At 44.2% G+C, this 22,143-nt stretch overlaps 2 protein-coding genes across 3 annotated transcripts; one reads left to right on the plus strand and one right to left on the minus strand.

Moving 5' to 3' along the window:
* Window positions 1-1,013: 1,013 nt before the first annotated feature.
* plvapa (plasmalemma vesicle associated protein a) lies at window positions 1,014-6,002 on the minus strand. Its single transcript, XM_053883353.1, has 6 exons — window positions 5,491-6,002; window positions 4,543-4,612; window positions 3,394-4,115; window positions 1,554-2,748; window positions 1,352-1,409; window positions 1,014-1,245 (listed from the first exon to the last, which is right to left on the minus strand). The coding sequence occupies exons 1-6, from the start codon at window positions 5,881-5,883 to the stop codon at window positions 1,212-1,214; spliced, it is 2,472 nt and encodes an 823-aa protein (XP_053739328.1). The 5' UTR covers window positions 5,884-6,002; the 3' UTR covers window positions 1,014-1,211.
* Window positions 6,003-14,116: 8,114 nt separating this feature from the next.
* On the plus strand, window positions 14,117-21,915 carry nr2f6a (nuclear receptor subfamily 2, group F, member 6a). 2 transcript variants are annotated; one of them, XM_053883895.1, is made up of 6 exons: window positions 14,117-14,778; window positions 15,205-15,837; window positions 16,775-16,869; window positions 18,269-18,603; window positions 18,698-18,944; window positions 20,128-21,915. In XM_053883895.1, the coding sequence occupies exons 2-6, from the start codon at window positions 15,569-15,571 to the stop codon at window positions 20,400-20,402; spliced, it is 1,221 nt and encodes a 406-aa protein (XP_053739870.1). In that variant the 5' UTR covers window positions 14,117-14,778; window positions 15,205-15,568; the 3' UTR covers window positions 20,403-21,915. The 2 variants fall into 2 exon arrangements, with proteins under 2 accessions (XP_053739870.1, XP_053739871.1); XM_053883896.1 differs by having other exon boundaries at window positions 18,272-18,603.
* Window positions 21,916-22,143: the final 228 nt, after the last annotated feature.

Here is a 22,143-nt window from a genome sequence, read left to right on the forward strand (position 1 = left end):
TCATTCATTTATGATCCAGTACGGACAGCAGTAGTTCATGAAGCAGTTTGACATACTGTAAGTTAAAATAATTCACTTGAAAAACTGTTCAATCTTAAAAATATCCTGCTTGTTTGTGTATTTTGGTTGCGTCTTGTCTTAGTTCTGTGTGGATGACAACAAGTCTGCAGTCCTGACCTCACCACAAAACAGGTCCCAACACAGAGCTCCCAATACATAAGAATAGAGGTAGATAAAATGCAAATAAGTGTGTGTCAGTCCAATCTTAAGGGTGTATCTGGAACAGGAGTTAGTGGATGAAGGTCACATGGAGGTAAGAAAACCCAAATGGACAGGAAAGTGCTCCAAAAATGACAGGAAATTTGATTTTTTTTCAGTCAACATGCTGATTTAATAAATGAGTCCCAGAAGATGACCCGTCAGATCCGTCCCAAAAAGTTTCTTCAACAAAGGATATCCTTCTGTCTGAGCGCAGGCTTCACTCGAGTGCATGTCAATTAATCGCTATCAAAGTGAAACATTGGGATCTGGTGATACATTTCCTCCTCCTGACCTCATGAGTTCAATGACCAGGATGTTTTTTTTTCTGCTGGTTTTAGTGACATCTTTACTGGCCGTACAAGCTTCTGTTTTGAACATACCAAGCAGCTGCGGCGTGAACATTGATCAGCCCCTGATAAGGCTGCGTCCCACCCTGGGGATAAATAAAGGTTGTGTTTATATTGTGGATATCCATGTTCTGTGCTGTTAAGAGCCGGGAAATTTACAGTAAACGGGCGCCTTGCCAGGAGTCCTTTTCTTCACCCCCCCTGACAGCCAGCTGACAGGTAGGTGTAAACACTACGATAAAAAATTCACCAATAAATTCACCTCGGAGTCGAGCTGGGGCCAGTGAGTTATTTGAAGGCAATTAGCCAAACAATAGGTGACGCACAAAGGGACAAACTGTTATTTCCGGGTCTGAAAATCCCAAATAGGTTTGTTTATAAAGAAGAGACAGACATCATCACGTCAAGGCTTTTTTTTATTTTTTTATTTGAACTCAAATACTAGGTAAATACAAGTGATAGAAACTTCACAGTTTATATCAAAAAGTGCAAAAGATTATTCAGATGTGGATTCTTCTGTATAAACATGGTTTAAATACGGCACATTTATGCAAACAGCTTATACACTTCTTTTAGGACGGGGAAGGACAGTGGTTGGCTGGACTAACCCAGCATGTGAGACAGCTCCTGTTTCTCCCTAGAAGACAGAGAAACCAGCAATTGGTTAGCAACCAACATCTGGCTGTTTGAGCGACTTTAACTTTTGGCTCCATTGGTCTGTGATATCTGTCACAAAAACTTACTGAGGTGCTGATGGGTTGATGATCCGCTGCAGGTCTTGAAGATGTTGAGCGACACTGACTGTTGAAAGAGAAAAAGAGAAATGTTGAAGGGGTGATGTGACTTGGAAGTGACTGGACACGACTCATGTCACCACTCGGGTTGCAGTTATGACAGTTTGGATCCAAAGTTTAAGTCAGAAGCTGAATACAATAAAGCTGTTACCTGAGCCGCCTCCGAAGCTGCTTGTTCTTGTTCCCAGGCTGAATGAAGAGCCACTTGATCCCCTTCCAGTCCCAGTTCCAGTTCCAGTCCCAGTTCCAGATCCGGTTCCAGTTCCAGATCCGGTACTGGGTTTACTGCTGCTGGATCCTAACCCGAACCAGGAAAATCCGGAGCTTCTACTTGTTGAGCTTGTTGACTCAGTTTCTTTACTAGAACTGGTCCCGGTTGAACTCTGACTTGTGCTTGATCCAGTGGACCCAAATGAGGAGCTCCTCCCGCTGCTTGCTTGTTTGTTCAGACTTGTTTCACTGGAGCTAGAGGATGCAGAACCCGACCCAGTGGACCCTTGCTTGTTAAGCCCCAGGCTGGAAGACCCCAGCCCTGTTGAGCTCTGCTTATTTAACCCGGACCCTGTTGAACCAAAACTTGAGCTAGACCCAGCCGACCCAAAACCTAAAGAACCTAACCCAGTTGAGCTCTGCTTATTTGACCCAACGTCTGTGGAGCCCAGTCCTGTAGATCCTTGTCTGTTTAACCCAGATCCAGTTGAACCAAAATATGAGCTGGACCCTGTAGATCCAATGCCTGTGGAGCCTGACCCAGTTGAGCTCTGTCTATTTAATCCAGTCGAACCAAAATTTGAACTGGATCCTGTTGATCCAATGCCTGTGGAGCCTGACCCAGTTGAGCTCTGTCTATTTAATCCAGTCGAACCAAAATTTGAACTGGATCCTGTTGATCCAATGCCTGTGGAGCCTGACCCAGTTGAGCTCTGTCTATTTAATCCAGTCGAACCAAAATTTGAACTGGATCCTGTTGATCCAAAGCCTGTGGAACCTAACCCAGTTGAGCTCTGCTTATTCAACCCGGATCCAATGGAACCGAAGCTTGACCCGGATCCAGTTGACCCGATGCTCGTGGAGCCTAACCCTGGTGAGCTCTGTTTATTTAACCCAGTCCCAGCTGACCCAAAATTTGAATTGGTCCCAACAGACCCAATGCCAGTGGAACCCAATCCTGTAGATCCTTGCCTATTGAGCCCGAACCCAGTCGAACCAAACCTTGAATTTGACCCAAAGCTACTAGAGCCTAATCCACCTCGACTATTCTGGCTAAAACCAGGAGAACTGGATCCTCCGCCGTTGTTCCACGTGTTGGACTGGCCCAGTCTTGACCCTCCGAAAATCCCACCAGCCTGGAATGAAAATGTACACATGAATGATCATTGTAGAATCATGAGTAGGTTCTTCAAGAGTTCATTCCAAAGATGTTGTCGGGTTTGGATTAAAGTTTCACTCTCTAGGAATAGACTCCACAACCTGCTGTCGCCACGCATAAAAATGCTAAGGTTGACATCTACACAATGAGACGTTAAACTACAAACAACTATTTCAAGTAAAGTCACTCTCCTCTGTGGAAAATGTTGCTGGAAGGTGGGTGGCAAAGTAAGGCTTTCAATGGGACCCTGGTTTTAAACTGGTAATCTCCAAACTAGGGCTGGGTTTTGGGACAAGGGGCTAAACCGGCGTTTAAAAAGGGTGTGGACGCTCGCATGCAGTGATAACAAAGCAAAACTTCAACAACTTGACTGTTGAAATGTGCAAAACATCCCTGAAGCTGGAACACAGTTCAACAAAAACGCTGGAGTAAGCATAATACCCTCAACCTCCCTGTCCTCGTCTGCCCTTTTGTTCTTTCTCCTGTACCAGCGCTTCCTCCACTTGGTCCTGGATTATTTCCAGGCCCCTCTCACAAATGTACTGACGGATTTGATCCAGATATTTCTGATGCTGCTTTCACAATATCAAGAAATATTTCGATCCTGAACTCATTTCCTCACCCTGCAGGTGCTGTTGAGCAGATTGATTTGCTCTTTCAGGTGTTGCACTTCTGTGGCTTTCAGTTTGACGCTGCTCTCCAGAACTTCCTTCTGTCCATTCAGTTTCTTCTTCTCCAGAATCAGCTCTTCCTTTTCCAGGTCGTTCTTGCGCTGAACCTCCTCCAGGTTCTTTCGGTGCTGCAGGATCATCCCAGTGCGGTTCTGGTTGCACAAGCGGTAGTCTGCGAACAGCCGCTGGTTCTCAGCCTTCAGGCGGCTGTTCTCCAGCTGGATGCTGGCCACCTGCTCGCCCACATTGTTCAGGTACTGCTGGAACTTGTCCTCCACGTCCCTGGACAGACTGGTGCAGTTGTAGTTGATCTGCTCCAGGTATTCTCTCTGCTTGTTGCAGGTGATGTGGAAGGGAATGCCGGTGAAGAGAGACTCGACCTTCTGAAGGAAGGCTTTTGACACATTGGAAATTCCGCTGAGCGAGCGAACAAAGTCCTCTTTACACTTGAACCTGGCGAACTCCAGCGTCTTCTCATGCGTCGCCTTGTCTCTCCTCAGTTGGATGGACTCTAGTCTGTAGTCGTCTCTTTCTCTGGAGATCCGCTCTTTGTCAGTCCTCAAGATCTCTGTCGTCTGGGTGAAGTTGGAATTCAGAAGTTCAAGTTCAGCCTTCAGACGATCATTCTGGTGGCCACAGTTACAGCCGCCGCCAATCGCCTGAAAGCTGAATGCTGGAAAATAAAGTCTCATTCAGTCACATTTTAAAAGCAAGATCATGATCATGAGTGCGAGGCTAATATATATTATTACAGAAAACACACCTTGTTCCTAGCCTGCAGTGGTCAGTACCAGTCAGAAAAAGGTTCAACAGTCATAGACAGCTGAGGTTCAATAATACAGATGATGACGCCTCAAGTTAAGACTTCTATCAGCTGCAAGTCCTCAATAGGCTGCTGCTGTATCACTGACACTCCGCCCCCTGACTGGAATGAGTTGATACTGACCACTGCAAACAAGCAGGGCCGTAGTTTAGGCAGAAAGTGGTGTCTGTTAACAAACAACAGCACAACCAGGAGGTCACTGTCGAGTTTTACATTTCTCTATAAGGAGTGCAAGGAGATTCCATACATCATATTGTAGCCTGCGTTTGATACTTACTGGAGGGTTGACATTGGGCAGAAAGCTGGATCTTCATTTGTAGTGTCGCCAGGTCCCGGTTACATTTTTGCTGAAATTGTCAGGTGAAAAAAGTAGACTGAATATTAATTCCATTTTGATACAACTACTGCTACAAACGTTCTAAAATACTCAAACCTAACCACAGCCATGTTTGAAAATGAATACTGGAACTACAAACTTGCTCACTGCGCGCATGAGTGATAAAAATGTTTTTGGACACCCTGTGCATGATGAGATCACATTCTTGTTGACTTTGTTACCAGCAATGCTGAGCACTGACATTTTGAAACTGTAATAATAAACATAATATAAGAAATAAACAACCCTTTGCTAGCCAAAAAACATTTTTCAAAAATGTTCATACTATTTTATGGGTGTCCACTACTTTATGTTTAAAAACGATGTTTATGTGTTTAATTTTATCACCAAGTACATAAATACACACACACTGAATCTAGTGCCATTACTTATACATACAAATAATGTTTCATTATTCATTAATTTTTGAATCTCACTATCAGAAATAAAATATATTATACGCTATAAACAAAACATAAATCTAGATTATTATTATTATTATTATTATTATTATTATTATTATTATTATGCAATGTGTGTATGTGTAATGAAGTATTGCAAATAGATGCATATATGAACAAGATTGAAAATAGTTTTATTTAAAACTCTAAATTAAGAATAAAATCTTAATTTTGGATTCCTCACACATATTAGCCAAATGTATATGAAAGATTATTTGAAATGATCTTGAAAGTGTTGAGTTCAATAGTCCACATTAAATGACTTTAGCATATAGCTGATATTCAAAATACAAACATTTGGCAAAGTCAAGGTCTGAAGTTGTGTTGAATTGAAGCTCAAATGTGACTGAAGCACTGAACACACGACTAGTTCTGAACACACTCTTACCAGGTCCCTGTCCAGGTTCTGAATGATGGTGGAGGAGACATTGGAGATGAATCTGCATCTCATCAGGTCCCAGTCGTTCCGGGCCTTCTCGGTCAGCGTGGCGTTGAGCAGGTTGGTCCGGTTCTTCCTCTGCTGCTTCAAGGCCACATTCTCGATGGAGAGTCGGCTGAAGGACTCCTCCAGGTCCTGGATGCGGGAGGTGGAGGGCGAGTCCTGCTTCTTGCCATAGATGAGGAACAGCACCAGGCTGATGATGATGAGCGACTGGATGAGAGACGAGAAGAAGAAGACGATGCGCATGTAGTAACCGCAGCTCTTGCCCTTTGACCGGTACTTCTTCTTCTGGGCCTGCAGCCCGTGCTTGGACACCACGGAGTATCCGCTGCTGTACATGGCAGTGTGAGGTTCGAGGATCAGTCGGGAGAATGAAGTGTCAGACTCCGCAGCCCATCACAGGGATTTCTGCTGCCAGACCAGACGAAGACACTGAGACGTTCCCTCTCCACCGTGTTGACAAGCTTCTGGATCGGAATTAAACAGGCGGGAGTTTATTAACTCCACAGGGCACAAACTTCCCATGATGGGAAGTCGGCCCCCCCTCCCTCCATCCTCTCCCCACCTCCCTACTGTAACTGTTGTCAAAACACACACTCGACATTCTTGCTGATGATAAATGAGTTATAAGGGCTGTGTGTCCCTCTCCTCCCGACTGCACCCATTTGTCATTTTTCATTTTCATTGATTTTTATGTGCCGCAGGTCAGGGTCCGGATCATTGAACTGATGTTTGTTTTCTGCAGAATTCTGCAGAAAGAGCGGTCAGAACATTAAAGTCCAAGAGTACTTTATTCATTCAAGTAATTTAAATATAAGGTTATTTGATCAGCGCAGCAACATTTGAGTCCACTTTGAGAAGCAGCCCCCATATGGAGCAACTCAGCCAGGAAGCCAGCAAACACGCCACTACTGCTCCATGATGGACGGAAGGAGAAGAAATTTGCAAAATGTGCAACAACAAAATGAGCTGTGAGGGTTTAAACACCAAAAACAACAACATTTGGCCTGATACTCGCTCATTGACCACAACAAAGAGTATGAACAGTATCAGGAAGCTATCCAGGCTAATGCTATCAGACACAAACCTCTTAATGTTCTTGTGTTACCTTTTGAAAAGATGCTAGATTTCTTAAAAATACTGTTAGTCTGTTCTGTACAACAAACAAATAACCAAAACATAAAACAAATAAGCAAAAATAATACATTGAAAAATAACTATTGCTAAAGTTGATGCTAATTCTAAAACGTAAGATCAACTAAACCAAGAAAGAAACAAAATTATATTCTGGCATGATTAGAATGAATAATTCAGATACTCACTAACATATACGTGACAAAATAATACAACAAAAACCATAAATAAGAGCTTAAGAAAAATTAAAAAGTGTAGTGACAAGGCCACATTGTACATAAGCTACTTAATGCAACGTGCCTGTGCGCCTTTCCTTCGAAACTGTACTGAGAGAGTTGTCAAACTTGATCACAAATAATTGTTGCTGTTATCTGGAGTAGCTGTTTTATTTTATGTCACATGTCAGATCACTTCTTGATGTCAAAAGCAATTTTATATAGAATATATTTCATATATTTTCCTACTAAAAATGGAATATGAGCTTTATGAAATCACAAATTACAAAGCTGCTGTTTTTACATTTACATACTAATATTTGACTGTAAAATCACACTTAAAGCCACAAAGCAGTGACCAACGGTTTGAGTCCTCATGTCAGATCATTTCTTGAGGGCAAAAGCAATTTTATATGGAATATATTTCATGTATTTTCCTACTAAAAATGCTGTAGTGTCTTACTGTAAAGTGTGAACAGAGAAAACAATGAGGCTTTTTTCATTGACAACTGTTTCTCATTGTAATTTTCCTTGGAGGACAAGCATGTGCCGCATCTTCATCTCCATGTGCCAAAAACACTTTTTATGGGATCATGAACGGTGTTTTCCTGTGCACCGCAGGCCGACAGGACAATGGCGCATGTTGTTCTTTGGCTGGCGGCACTTTGATGCCCAAACCTCAGCCCAACACGATGACGTGGGTACGATGTCCTTCGTCTCTCAGGACACGCACCGGCGCACAGAAAAAAAAGAAATGCAGGCGTCTGACGGCAACAGCCACAATTCTTCCTGAGAGCCATTGTTTGCCTGCCGTGTGTGTCACTGGCAGGAAGCAGTAATTCAGGGAGGAACTTTGGATAGGCCACTCTGCAACAGCTCTGAGGATGAGATCAAGATAAAGGTGGCAACAAATGCTGGAAATAAAACACAAATACAAGAAATAAACACTGATGAGTGTCGACTTGGGTCAGGTCTATTTTCATGTCGTAAGACTGGTTGGTGTTGTCAGGTTAGCAGATAATACAGGGACTCTTCTTTGCAGCTTTAGTTGCAGCCATGGTGAGCGAGCACTCGGACACCTCACTTGGAAGTGCAATTCTGAGAGGGCTGAGTCTCTACTGCGCAACAAGCCTCACCTCATCCCCAAGGAAGGGTGTGAACACTGTCAATAAGAAACTAGTTTTTGCCGCCGGTCAATAATAACAAGTAAATTTAGGACTAGAAAATTATCATGGGAAGAATGTAAAATGTACAGTTGTAACACATTATCGGGAAATTGTTTAAAAAATATTTAATGTGTGACACGTTCTCCTACCACAAAACAATGTTGATCTTAACACCACCCTCTCTGAAATCTTGCTCATCCTCCTCGACACCTTGGATGGCTCCCTTCCTAGCAAGCATGTGACCCACCTAAGCCTCCGGTGCCAGTCAGTCGATGAATCACCGCACCGCTGCGTCATCACGAGTCGAAGACGCCTCATTGTTTCAGACCAAAAAGATGTAGGTCACTATCTCAAGGACCGGGATTGTGACCCAGGGCTGTATAAAGATAGAACTCAAATAGTCAATACACTGGTATTTGTCATTTCGAGAAGCCGGGCCTACAGTGACACACAGTGGACAGTCACCGCAACTAACACAGCGTTAAAACCTCCCAAATTCAAAGCTCGAATCCAGCTCCAGGGCAAACTACGCTATAGAACTCAAGATCACGCAGCTTTTGAGTGATCAAAAAGGGAAATGAGAAACAGTGTCAGCAGAGAAGGGAACTGAATGAAAGTGTATGTACAAAAATATCAAAGTGCATGAATGTTACTGGCACTGCTGAATAATTCCACTTTTATCTGCAAACAAATTGACAACAAAATAAGGCCTCAAACCACACGCTGCTGTGAGCGAGTTCCTCATGTCACAGCTGCTTGTAAGATCAGCCAAGAAGAAGAAGTTTTCCGTTACTCCTAGAGATGCCAAGGAGTTTTAAGCAACGCACCAAGAATGTGATAAATACTTGAGTCCACCACGACGCAGCCGGAAGACAAATAAACAACGGAGTGTGAGATCATCGACAATGTCGTCTCTCTGTGTGATGAAGGCCGGTGGTTGTCGGGTTGAATATTTGGAAAGTCTTGTGCGAAGGCTTTGCCAGATATCAAAGGCAGCAACATGAATAATCTCATCCGACTCTGGAATTAGAAATTCCCTCTGATCAAGTGGCTACTGCTTCGTGGATGTGGAGTGTGCGGCAGCACAATGCATTTGCTTCAATGTCTGCTCTGAGGGTAAATTATGACTGGAATAAATTAGACAAAAAGAAGGCGTTGACACAAACTGAATCTTTTTTTGCCAAACTTGTTCCTGCACTTTTCCTTTGCAATTTATTTCCCTTCTACTTTTCATTGGATAAATCATTTTTGGCTACACTAATTTTTATTTTTAATTATTTTTTTTTTTTTTAAATCATGGTATGTCGCATGAAGGGCAGATGATCTTATTTGAAATGAGCTACATGTTATCTATATTTTCAGTATCTATTGTAGCAAAATAAATAAAATAAATGAGATTTCATCCTGTGCATTTCTAGCTCCGATTCACTTTTCCAAGCAAAAGACGTTATATTCACCTAAATTTAAATTTTTGTAGCACCATCTACATCTACTTTTATTTCATGTTGTGCTTCACTGACAAGAAGCTAATGTTCACATAAGAAAGGATATGTTCTCACTCTGCTCAGAAATAATGGGCTATCAAATGTGACCCCTAAATGAAGTCCCCGGCACATTGAAAAGCGACAGAGGCAGCTGGACCTTTCAAAGGTAGATCTGGGTTTGAGGCGGTGGGAAGCGAGGGTGTGATGTACAGTGTCTGTCTGTGCGTTCCCATCGGTGACTACTGGTCAAAGGTGGCTGAAAAGAAAGGACGATGAATGCGCTGGACTTAATCCCCCTCTTCTTTCTGTGTCTTCAGCTCAACAGATGTTTTCCCTTTGACCCCGGACAAAAGGCCTCTGTTTTTGTTTCCAGGATTGTCCATTCCACAAAGGTCAGAGGTCACTGTGGTCACAGGGATATGCTGTCACTACAAGTCTAAACATTTGACGACCATCGGAGCGTAAAGAAAACACAGGCCAGGCGAGAAGGCTGCACAGACGCCTCGTGACCACTTTAAGTAAAGACCTACTTTCCATATGCTGATGCGACAAAGACAGCCGACACCCTCAGCTTGGATTACGCCTTTGCTCTGGACTCCTCACTTTGGACTCAACATCAAGTCAACTAGTGATGCTTCATTATGAAGCTTGTTGGCTTGACTCCCTCTGAAACTTTGTGTTTTCAACTCAAATATTTTGGGACAACAGAGCATCTCTGCTCACATATACATTCTGCTCACTTGCATTTCAGATCCACGGACATTGGGGACAGTTAGTTGAAAGGTCACGTCACTCAACTCTTCTGTTGTACCTCTCGCACTGACAAACAAACTGAAGGGGAAGTGATGGATGTGAAAACAGTTCTAGTGAACAACAGAGAGCTGCATAAATAAACATAGAGCCTCCCTATCTATACACATTGGTAAAGTAGGGGGTGGAAAATTTCAGCGGACTTCTCTCCCTCAAAGTGATGGTGCTACCCTACAAGAAAATGTGGGTGGTACTAGCAAATATTCAACATAAGCTCCAATCTATTATTCATGTAGAACATATGTCTCCTTGACACACTAAACCAGACGTGTCATGCTCAGGAAGTGCCAACGAAAAAAAAGCCTTTTTTTTTTCTTTTTAAGTTGGTACATTCAACTTTATTTTACTGAATAATAAAAGCATAAATAAACACTGCACATGACGGAATCTCTATCAAGGCACAGTTTAGGTTCAGTTGTTGGAAAACAGGTCGACAGTGAGGATAAACTCAGCTCTGGTGCGATGAGTCATCTTTCATTTCACCCCGCTGGTCACTGCAAACTACCACCGTAATGTTTTTGAGCGGCTCACCTACCAGCCCAGTACTTTATATAGAAGAGCCACTTTCACACCAGTATTTTAGAAGACCTTTCAAGAGATTATTATCCTTGGAACTTCCACTGGAACAGTTAAAGCTGGACCAGTAAAAAGGAGACGCTCAGGAATGTGGCACTCAAATGAGACAAGAAGAAAAAACTGCTGAAGTGGGTAAAACTGAACAATGAATAGCTCTTGTTTAGGATATTATAATAAGCACCACTGACAAATTTAGATTCCATTCGATGCCAGTGATAGCAGCGATTCAAATGGACTGTACTGCCATCCAAATCGACGAATGGATTCATCCGCAATAGAATGACTTGTCTGTTACAATGGGAAGGTCATGTACCCTTCAGTAATGGAATCCTTGAGCAAGACCAAAGATTGCTTATAAGGCTGTCGCTGCAGCCTTGAATTGCAGTTTTCCATTATAGGTGATGAATAGTGCAAGCCATAAAAATTGTCAAGCGTTACCCATCTTCATCCTGTTTGCTTAGATCTTCATATTGCTATACGGGCATCACTTCCGCTTCTCTTACGTTTCTGCAGGGAAGCTTCGTCTTAGCAACAGCTGCACGTCCCAGTATCTCAGCAACCCATTTATCCACTGCCGCAAACAATCTTCACGTGGACTAGGACACAGTCTGGTTGTCTATCTTGGATTATTTTCTAACAAATCTGCAGACTGTTGTTTATCTTGGTGTGCTAATCCCAAATAGCAAGTCCTTACAACCAATTCCAGCATCCACAAATGCGCCACCAAGGCCCTTGTCTGATGAGGGTCCACTAGCTACCCTTCTCTACAAATCCTCCATGTTGGAGCCCAAACAACTAACACCCGAACAACAATTCTTCTGCCTTTATTTCCCATCATTGCGGTTTCCGCACTATGGGGATAAGCTCCTGCCCCAGGGGGAGGAGTTCAAGTGTCTCAGGATGATGGACGATAGGCGCAACATCTTCAGCCATGAGGATTGCATCGATCTGTGAGGGAAAAGGGCTGAGCCAGACGACAAAGCTCTGAAGTAGCCAGCCAATCTGTGAAGCTACCTTCACATATATGATCTCAGCTTTGGTTAGAGACCAGAAAAACAATATCAAGCAGCCAATATGGGTTTTCACCGGAGAGCGGCTGGATTCTTCCTTGCAGAAGGAGTGATAGGTTGGGCCTCCCCGGTGATGGGTACCCAACATATCCCATTGGACGATTGCCCAGGGGCACCTCTGGCACACTCTGAAGTGATCCTGGGAGCATCTCAGTTTCCCAGCAAGAGCCAGAGGAGGTCGCTAAGAACAGGGAAGCCAGGCCTCTTGACATATGCCGCTGACAACGGATACATATAAGACGACGGCCGACCATAGACTCCACGCCAAGACAGGCAGCAATGTGCGACTTTCTCCTCAGTTCCTCCTCCTCAGAGGGGCCATTAACTGAAGACGATTAAATGTATCAAACACATTTGTCAATCGATTCGTGAAGTGTTTTCTGGTAGCGATATTACCGTGATTCCGACAAACTCTGAAGAGCCTTTACCGCCGTGATCTTCCAGACTTGCCTTAAACAGAGTTAATTAGTGGCGTTATTGGATATCCCATCGCCAACACCCACATAGGGCTTTAACAAGCAGCTTTTATTTGACCGACCTAATCTGGCGCTACACCAGAAGTGACAATGAGCAGCCACAGTGGCCTAATTACAGGGACTTCTTTTCAAATTACCACACACTCTCCCTCACATACACAACCCTCTGATGACCCATTAGCCCGAACAATGGCCAGCACAATGCTCCTCTGTCACACACGCCTGGTGTGTTCTCCAGGGGGTAAAAGCCAGGTTTGGATTTAGGAGGAATGTCATAAAAGCGTCCGCCGGGAGAGAAAGAATGCAGCTCGAATCTGGTGGATAGATAAGAGAACATGCTGCATACAGTGAATCCTTGAGGCAGGGATGCTTTCATCCCATGTCTGCAGCCCACCCCCCTGACATGGCTACACATTTACAAGCAGATTTATTGCTTATCTCGGAGATTCCTATCCAGGCTTGTTGTGGCTGCTCTGCCCCTCTTTATCTGCAATTGACCCTGGGCTTTAGTGAAGCATGGCTGCTCCCGTCTCTTTGACCTCTCGCCATCACCTCCGACACAAATCTGTAAAGCCCCTAGACGATGGAAGCGCTGGTCTCGCTGGGTCGGGAATTTATTATTCTTTGGTTTCACCGTCACCATGTGGATCTTCAATTACTTTTTTTAATGTTTTACTTATTCGTGTAGCATTAAAGAGTGTTGTTAGTTTGTGGTATAGCGACTATGTAAATGTCTGCACCAGAAACAAACAAAGATGGGTCAAATGTATCAACAGTCCACTTCAGGGTAACAATAGTTCAGATGGTGCCCTTTGCTCCACGGCCTGCGGCTGGGTCCATTACCCATCGTGACACCTTTCCAGGTCGCCTCCTTCTCACCACAGCGAGTGTTCCACTTCCAACTTCCAGCCTCTGCTCCAAGTCCTTTTATCCCAGCGGACTGAGGTGGAATCTGCATGCAGGTGTATGCTTCAGGTCCACACCCCTTCTGTGCCCTGCACCTCCAACATTTTTGGAACTTCTGGAATGTACGGTAAATGGGGGTGGTATATATTGTAATTACTGCCTTTGGGAAGCGAGCGATTTAAGTTACGAGTGTCCGTTGCAAATGAATTATGCTCATACTCACCACTGCATTTCATATCAATATCCGAAGAAAAACTATGCTTCATTATTTATGCCAATCATTTTACAAGATAATTTTAGCATTATTTAACATAACTCCCTACTACACACTCGGCAGCTCATAATTTGCCATTTATTTTCTTCCACTGTTGAAAACTAGCTTATTAGACATCGCTTAAATGTCATTTTGTCACGTTCAAAACTTTAAAGATGCAATGTTTGATATCTTCCGAGAAGACAAAGAATGGGCGAGCATGTATTTGTTACAGGGCTTTGTGGTTATCTGGTTTTGTCTGGGTGTTTCCGAGGCTCCGGGGTCATGCTCTCAGCCTCTCTGAGGAGTGAGATCCTCCACATTCTTCCTGTGTGGGTGTGTGTGTTGCCCCAACAGCCCACACTCTTTGCTCTTTGACTCCAATAGCCATATAAGGCGGCCGGCACCATGGTAACCACAGGGCTTGAATAGCATAGGCTGCCCCCTCCCCCTCTGCGCACAGCAGCTCCCTCCCTCTTCTCGCCAATATCTCTCCCTGGCTAGGCTTGAACTCTCCTTCTCTCAAACACATAGAAAAAAAAAAGACAAACAGGAAAAAGGGGGGCAAGTGAGCGGCAACCTATCTCCAGCTGTGGCCGTTTTCTTGAACCATAATTTGATTTGGGGCAAGAATAACAGAGCGAGATGGGTGGGGGAAGAGATTTTCCTGGTGTGAGCCATTAGAAAGGGCTTTCTACGGACAGAGGAGAGGCAGCACACAGGGATAGGCCGCGAGTCATTAGTTCTTGGTGGACAAGCACTGACAAAAGGCTGGGAGAAGCATGGACGCCTGCAGAGCAACCATGGACGGCTGAGCAAACAGACTCCGTAACAGTTATTTTTTAAAGAAGCCCACAGAGGACCTCGCCACAGCCTTCGCTACATCCAGCGAGGAAGAGAGCACTTCCTTGTGTCGAAGATCTAAGGCTGTTTGTGTATTTCTTCACGTGAGCCGGCAGCCTCAGAAGACGACACTTGAAAGCCGCCGCCGTGTTGTTTTGCTTTTTTTTGCGGTGATCTGGAATATCTTCATTGTGGGTCACGATGCCACTGAGCGGATTAGAGCAGAAGAGGAAGGCTGTCTCGCTGGATAGAAGGAAGATCTAACGGATTCATCCGACCAGGGGAATACATTCTCAGTGAGGTGGGATTGCATGCTGAAATAGAGGCAGACGAATGCTTACGTCGGACGTGTCGAATTTCTGCGAGGGGGCACTTTAAGAGGGCTAGTCAAAGCCTCTTTTGCTTGGGCAGCAACACTGAGGTCCTTTCAGCCATTTCTGTGGCCACAGACACGAAGCCTTTAAACGTATATGAGCATTGCTGACCGCTGCCTAGTGTGACTCATTCTCCATGTTGTCAAGCTTTTCATCAATAGCCAGACATTATTGTGTTTATTATTGTGATACGTAATGACTGCAAATCAGAAATACAAATAGAGTGTCTGTTTTATTGCGTAGTCTTATCGTACTCATTGACATCACAGCTGTTTTTGATCATTTGTGTGCGTTTTCTCACATTTTATTTGTGGAAATGATGTGAAAAATAAAAGGTTTTTCTCGTTTTGCAGAGTGGACCAGCTTGACCAGACACTGCTCAGCAAGAAGAAGGGAACAAAGAAAGAGCATGACGCTGAAATTCACACACAAACTAATCTAAAAAAAAAAAAAAGTTGCATCACCAAGACTGTTTCCAGGTCAGAGTGGAGTGGGAGGAGACTAGACTGCCCTTGTTTTTCCCTCCTCCTCCTCCTCACCGCCTGCTTTCCCCGATCAGTTAGTTTCACATGGGTTTATGACCCAAACCAGCACGTGAGCGCCGAAATACTCTACAAGGAAAACCGGACTTTTCATGTTACCGTGACAGCAAGCAGGAATTCAGGCTCTGGAATTCGGGCTGTCGAATTTTCCTCCGCGGTGTTCGGTAACCAAGCGATGGCCATGGTGAGTGGGGGCTGGGGAGATCCCAACGGAGGCACCAACGGGCTGGGGGACAAGATTTACCTGAAGGGGGAGGAGGACGACGGCTCCCCGCAAGCCGGGGGCAGCGACATGGAGGCCGGCGAAGACGACAAAGGCTGCGTGGTGGACTGCGTGGTGTGCGGGGACAAGTCCAGCGGGAAGCACTACGGCGTGTTTACGTGCGAGGGCTGCAAGAGCTTCTTCAAGAGGAGCGTCCGACGGAACCTCAGCTATACCTGCAGGTGAGGGGCATGACGGGAAATATGGCGGCCACACAACAACGGCGTAATAACATGAGGTAGCCAAGAATGCTAACAACAAACCTCTTAATCCCAGAGCCAACCTGGAGTTATGACGTTAAACTCGGAGCGCAGAAGACGTTCCACGTGTTTAAAGTTGGCAAAACCATAATAGCCAAACATAATAGAGGCTGTTATTTTGTTCTATTTTTTCCTCCATAACGTATATTTTAACTATGCTGGCGTTTCAGCCATTCATTTTAGGACCTTTTTTACATTCTGAAGACGCTTAAATGGAGAAAACGTTTTGACTTGTACCATGTTAGAATGTTATTTACATTGATGTCTGGCGTCTTATTTAGACCAAAGATGGGAGCTCAGTCACCCACCAGAGATTCGGAGCAGAGCGAGGTTTGTTGTGGTGTTACAGCCATCTTGGATGAGTTGCTGTTGATTTTCATTAATATTTGACAGTAAGCGTTGTTTAACATGTTCAAACCTAACGTGAGGCCTGTATAAATAACAAATACTATCATTCCATTAATTTATTTATTAACAAATATGGCCAACATTGCGTGTCTTCGCAAGGTCATTACATTAATATGGAGTGTTGACACAATGCTTATGGCTTCCTGCTACACAAGCCCACACCGTTCTATAATGTGAAACACAACATATGCATATGCACACATGTTATTGTAGCTCATAGACTTCAAGCCAAAGGTATAAACTCTCCGAACATCAAACATTTCATCACGATAGAACAATACAGGAAATGCCAAACACGTGTATTTTAAAACATTATCTTTTCTGTTTTGTAGCTTAAATAGAGTTGTAAGTTATCACCCCTGGTTTTGACTATGAAGTTGGATAAGCCACTTTCCAACTATTTTATGTGTATATTTTGAGTGATACTCAACCTATTTGGTTGTAATTTCAGGTCAAACAGAGAGTGTCAAATCGACCAACACCACCGGAACCAATGCCAGTACTGCCGCCTCAAGAAGTGTTTCCGTGTGGGGATGCGCAAAGAAGGTATCTGTCTGTCTATATTTATACATGTCTACACCGTCCAATGCCTTTTATCTATGAGACCATTGAAGACATGAACTCAGAGGGTGGTGTTTATGCACCCACAGAAACGCAGAAAAAACTGAAGTATACTGGCTACAGTTTCAGTAGTGGGAGGATCTGCAGAGAGAACTTGGGTCCTGCAGGGAAGAACAAACACTCGTGACATGATAAATCAGCAGGTGGAACAACAATAATCTCATCTTGAGGCGTCAAGTTGTTCATTATTATTATGTAATTACTGATCATTTTGTGGAGATTAATGAGGCAGGAACACAACTGTGGTTTAATGACAACTAAAGTATAGATTGTTGAAGGTTGCCTTTTATTTAATACATTTATTTGGTCTTGTAATTTCAGCGTTTCATATTAAAAGTTGAAGTATTTTAGGATCATTAAATGCATCTGTGAACGTGTATTAATGCACGTTTGCCTGTCTAATTTGTCTTTGCATCACTCCACTCTGGAGCTGAGAGAAAAAGCCCTCAGCTGTCCTGACATTATCGGAGTTAAGCTAAACGTGTGTGTCAGCTCAATGCCAGGTGCTAAGTGCCTTAATCTGCCGTCTGCCTAAGAGTGACTGAGAGGGATGCTGTGCTAAGACACCCGCGTCCATGAGTCATAAGCCCCCAGTTGACGCGGCAGAAGCTCCGTCTTGTTGGCTCGATCGGGCAGAATCCAGTGTGGGATTCCACCTAATGTACTGAAGCCCTGTGTGACACATGACTCAGTGGGATGTCGATAAAACACGCCGAATCAAATAAAGATACCGTAGCGAGTTGTCAGACCAGTGATGTATTCTGTGGCGGCGTTTGTTTTAAATAGCGCTGCAATAAATCCAGCCTACTGGTGTCTAATTATCGTTGATATCTTTGTTGTTTCTCCTTGTGCTCTTGGAACGTAAAGCATGATAATGAGACATATTACTGCTCCCTAATGAGACATTCACCAGCTCGATCACTCCCACAGGGGAGCTCACAGGTCAGAGTTGGCCACAGATCAGCAGTCACACACCAGAACGGACAAACTGTCCTGTTTTCAGAGGAACTGGTGTAGCGTCTTGTGGTTTCACTGGGGATTTATAAGCCAGAGTCACAGACTCAGGGGTTCATTGTGGTAATGCTGTCTGTCACACTGTGCCTTTAACGGTGCTTAGCTTAAGGAAATCTCTGTATTGGCATGTAATTCTTGATAACCTTCATCATTCTTGTCTCTTTTTATAGTGAGTGTTTCATCCAAGCTACACTCATAGTTTTAACTTTTTCTCCCTGCTTTCTTTCCTCACTTTCTTCAACCCCAACTCATTCATCTATTCCGTTTTCCTCCCCTCCCCCTCCCCTTTGCCCCCCCAACCAAACTACAGCAGTTCAACGCGGTCGCATCCCCCCTCAGCCTAGCCTCAGCCCCTCCATCACACCCTTAGGTGGCGCCAGCGGCCTGGGCGGTAATGAGTTCTACAACAACAACAACAACAATGGAGGAAGCGGCGGGCAGCCCGTGTCCGAGCTGATATCGCAGCTGCTGAGAGCTGAGCCGTACCCCAACAGTCGCTACGGTCACCAGTATAACCAGCAGGCGGGTCCAGACAGCGCCATGGGCATCGATAACATCTGCGAGCTGGCCGCACGGCTGCTCTTCAGCACGGTGGAGTGGGCGAGGAACATCCCCTACTTCCCAGAGCTGCCAGTGTCGGACCAGGTTGGTAAAGACGTCGTGAAACCCACCATGTTTTTCCGTTGACTCCATGTTGACAATGCAAGTCCTCCGTGACTAACACGAAGTATCCCTGCAGGTGGCGCTGTTGAGGCTGAGCTGGAGCGAGCTCTTCATCCTGAATGCGGCCCAGTCGGCCCTGCCGCTCCACATGGCTCCCCTGCTGGCCGCCGCCGGCTTCCACTCCTCGCCCATGTCGGCTGAGCGTGTGGTGTCCTTCATGGACCAGGTCAGGGTGTTCCAGGACCAGGTGGACAAGCTGACCAGACTGCAGGTGGACTCACCCGAGTACAGCTGCCTCAAGGCCATCGCCCTCTTCTCACCAGGTGACTTCACCACATAACCACGACACAAAAATCTTTTCTCAGCATGTTAGGAATCAGTCAGCTAATCTGCTTAACTAGGAGGCGCTCTCTGGCGCCACCCTCTGGAGCTAATACAGGGTGCAACACTTATGAAAGTGCACCAAAATGTACAACTTATTTACTGAGATAATAATACGATTTTAATTCTGTATTTTCTTAATTCTCTAGACTCACGACTGAAGTCTACTAACTAATCTTTGTATACAGCTCTTAATGTTTAACATGCAAACATGGACTCAAAAGAATGGAAAACTCAGATAAGTCTAAATCTAAGGTAAGAAAAGAAAATCATGTAATAAAAATGAGATGAAAAACACAACAAAGAACAAGGGGCTGCTGTGTTAAAATACTGTGAGAGGTTTTTCATCGCACAACATCTTTTCTGGAAGCCTGATTCTATCCACTGTCAAAAATAATATCTATTATGACAGTTTATCTAATGATATGTTCGTGATTTGGATTCTCAACTTTTTTTCCATATAGTGGCTGCACTTTGTCAAGGTCCCTAAAATATAAGGTCCCGAATTCATAAGGCATAATCTTAAATGCACTTAATATATATATTAGATATCTGTCAATCTACCCCTCTGAGCTCCTAGTTTCCCATTGGTCTTCAAACAAATCACTCTGCTCCTCTTCTGTTAAAATTGGACTCCCCTCTTTTCCTAGCTTTGCTTAATATATAAGCTTTTTGATATGTCTCATGAACATATGCCATGATAAATGTGTATAAATCAATTAAAAATGTCTTTATATGATAAAGTTACCTACTGAATCTGAAATATTTTACATGTAAAATAATGATGAATGACTATGTCCATAAGGTCTCTTAAGTAACCGAGTTACTTGTTCTCCATTGTTATGATATTTATTGTGATTATAGTCATATGAAAAATAGTAGTATTATCATTTCAAACTGGTCGTCTGTCCGGATGAACAAGGAGGGAGACACGCGAGTGGTTAGGAAGGGAGCAGAAGAGAAGGAGTAGTTTTGGGAAGTAGAGAGCAGCGTGTGCCACCGCTGCACTATAAACTCATCAATCCAGATATTTTCTGTGGATTCACGTCTCAGTTCATCACGACTCTTTATGTAACCTGCCCACACTATTAAGTAACTCTCCTCCTCCTCCTCCTTGCTGCTCAGACGCCTGCGGTCTCACAGACCCGGTCCATGTGGAGTCCCTGCAGGAGAAGGCCCAGGTGGCTCTGACCGAGTACGAGCGGATACAGTACCCAAGTCAGCCCCAGCGCTTCGGCCGCCTGCTCCTGCGACTCCCCGCCCTGCGAGCCGTCCCCGCCAACCTCATCTCCCAGCTCTTCTTCATGCGCCTGGTAGGAAAGACCCCGATCGAGACGCTCATTCGTGACATGCAGCTCTCCGGAAGCTCCATCAGCTGGCCCTACGTCCCAGGACAGTAACCCTCGTGTGGTGACGTCAAGAACCAGCAGGAAACCCTCCTGACTCATCCAATCCATGTGTGGTTCATGAGCAGCCAGTCATCACATGCACTGTAAAGTAAAGGCTTGGGTTCCCTTTATCAGGGAGCCAGTGCCAGACCGGGTCAGTCTTTCAGTCCATCATCCAGAGAACACACCTCATGCTGGGCTCTGACACGACCTCCGCAGCCAAACCTGTCACCATACACAGACTGGAGACGCTGTAGAGGGCAGCCTCATTCTGTTTACTGAACAAATGTCTCCTGCTGATAAACAAAACTGCTTTTTACCCGTCGAACTGGCGACATGAAACCCCACTCACGACGGTGTCACCCACACTGTGATGCAACTGAGACTGGCACAGTAAACTGTCGGCACAGTCGGTGACCCAGTCGAGGAGCTGCTGGAGTGATACCAAGGAATATTCACCAAAGTTATTTCATCAGATGTTTCCTGAAGAGTGCAAAGGAGACGGAGCTTGATGGACTTTCATCTGTGGACACTGCATTGAATCATCCACAGGGCTCATCTAAGACTTGGACGACAGTTTTGAAGCAACATTTTGGGACTAATACCTCACGAGACATGGAAACGATGAAGTGTCGTCAAAAGAAACCTCTAAATGTTCATCACCAGAAACCGCCTTCTTTTTGACAACTGCCTTGTGATTCAGTCTGACACCAGTTTCATGAGTGTGTTTGAAAATCCCCCCTTATTTACAGTGGAAGAGATGGGAGAGCTGAGGATACATGCGAGAAAAGAAATGAATATTGTGGGCAGATGAACCGGTATTTAAATGTGAGTCAGGGTCATGACGTCAGCTTGTCTTTATTTAGAAATGATCACTTTATGGAGGCATCATTCCCTCAAATGGACTGAAGTGTATATATGAATGCCAACTTTGTTTTCTGTTTTGCATGTTTACATTCTTTTGGATATTTGCTGAGTTTGGATTTTTTTCAAGATGAAATGAAACTTCCTTTTAACATTTAATATTGCTTTGACTTTTAGCTCCTAAATGTTTTTGTACATGTGTTTACATGGAAATACCTCCGTTTCTGTGGATGATGTCAAAAACAGTAGCCTAACCCTCACACACACGTCGCACAGTTACTGTGACACACCGAGGACACGGTCATGTGACGTCAAAAGAGTCGGGCGGTAAAAACCCTAATGAAGCAAACCATTCTGGTTCTGGTGTCCAGGACTTACCTCACACACGGCGAATTCTGAATATGTCACAGATCGAGAAAACATTGGACACAAATGTCCCCTTTTATTGATGGAAAACTTTCCGAGAAGAAAAGATAAATATTAATGTTTTCTTACCTTTGTGTTACTAAGTTTTTGTATGTGTGTGGTTATCAAAAGAATCAAAAGATGTGTCTTTTGTTATGTCCGTTTGTTTTTTCAAACTACTTGAAAAAGTGTTGTATCTACATCTGTATGAGGAAAATGCCAAATAAACACTGCAACATGCCACGTGCCATACCTGTTAGTGCGAGCTGAGCTGAAACTGAGATGATTTATTTTTACAGCGTGTGTGCAGAATTCAGTTATTACATGTTCAGGGTGGTAAAAGTCGACACTTCAGTTGTCCGTTTTCCTCATAGTGACTCCTGTCTCCATGTTATATTTGTTTTAGAGGCAGACCTGTTGTATATTTACTGTTATATATTTTTATGGATACTTCTTAATTTCAATTAATTCAACATATTATGCA

This window comes from Synchiropus splendidus, chromosome 13, assembly GCF_027744825.2.
Source record: "Synchiropus splendidus isolate RoL2022-P1 chromosome 13, RoL_Sspl_1.0, whole genome shotgun sequence".
NCBI lineage: Eukaryota > Metazoa > Chordata > Actinopteri > Syngnathiformes > Callionymidae > Synchiropus > Synchiropus splendidus.

What these genes read in the sequence shown, in the direction of transcription:
- plvapa (XM_053883353.1), bottom strand. Translation starts at nt 5,883, where the DNA reads ATGTACAGCAGCGGATACTCCGTGGTGTCCAAGCACGGGCTGCAGGCC. An exon ending in TGCTCAACAGCACCTGCAGG is followed by an intron (nt 2,749 to 3,393) that starts GTGAGGAAATGA and finishes TTTTCATTCCAG; the next exon opens with GCTGGTGGGATTTTCGGAGG. An exon ending in CAGCTTCGGAGGCGGCTCAG is followed by an intron (nt 1,410 to 1,553) that starts GTAACAGCTTTA and finishes CTCTTTCAACAG; the next exon opens with TCAGTGTCGCTCAACATCTT.
- nr2f6a (XM_053883895.1), top strand. Translation starts at nt 15,569, where the DNA reads ATGGCCATGGTGAGTGGGGGCTGGGGAGATCCCAACGGAGGCACCAAC. An exon ending in AGCTGCCAGTGTCGGACCAG is followed by an intron (nt 18,604 to 18,697) that starts GTTGGTAAAGAC and finishes GTATCCCTGCAG; the next exon opens with GTGGCGCTGTTGAGGCTGAG. An exon ending in CATCGCCCTCTTCTCACCAG is followed by an intron (nt 18,945 to 20,127) that starts GTGACTTCACCA and finishes CTTGCTGCTCAG; the next exon opens with ACGCCTGCGGTCTCACAGAC.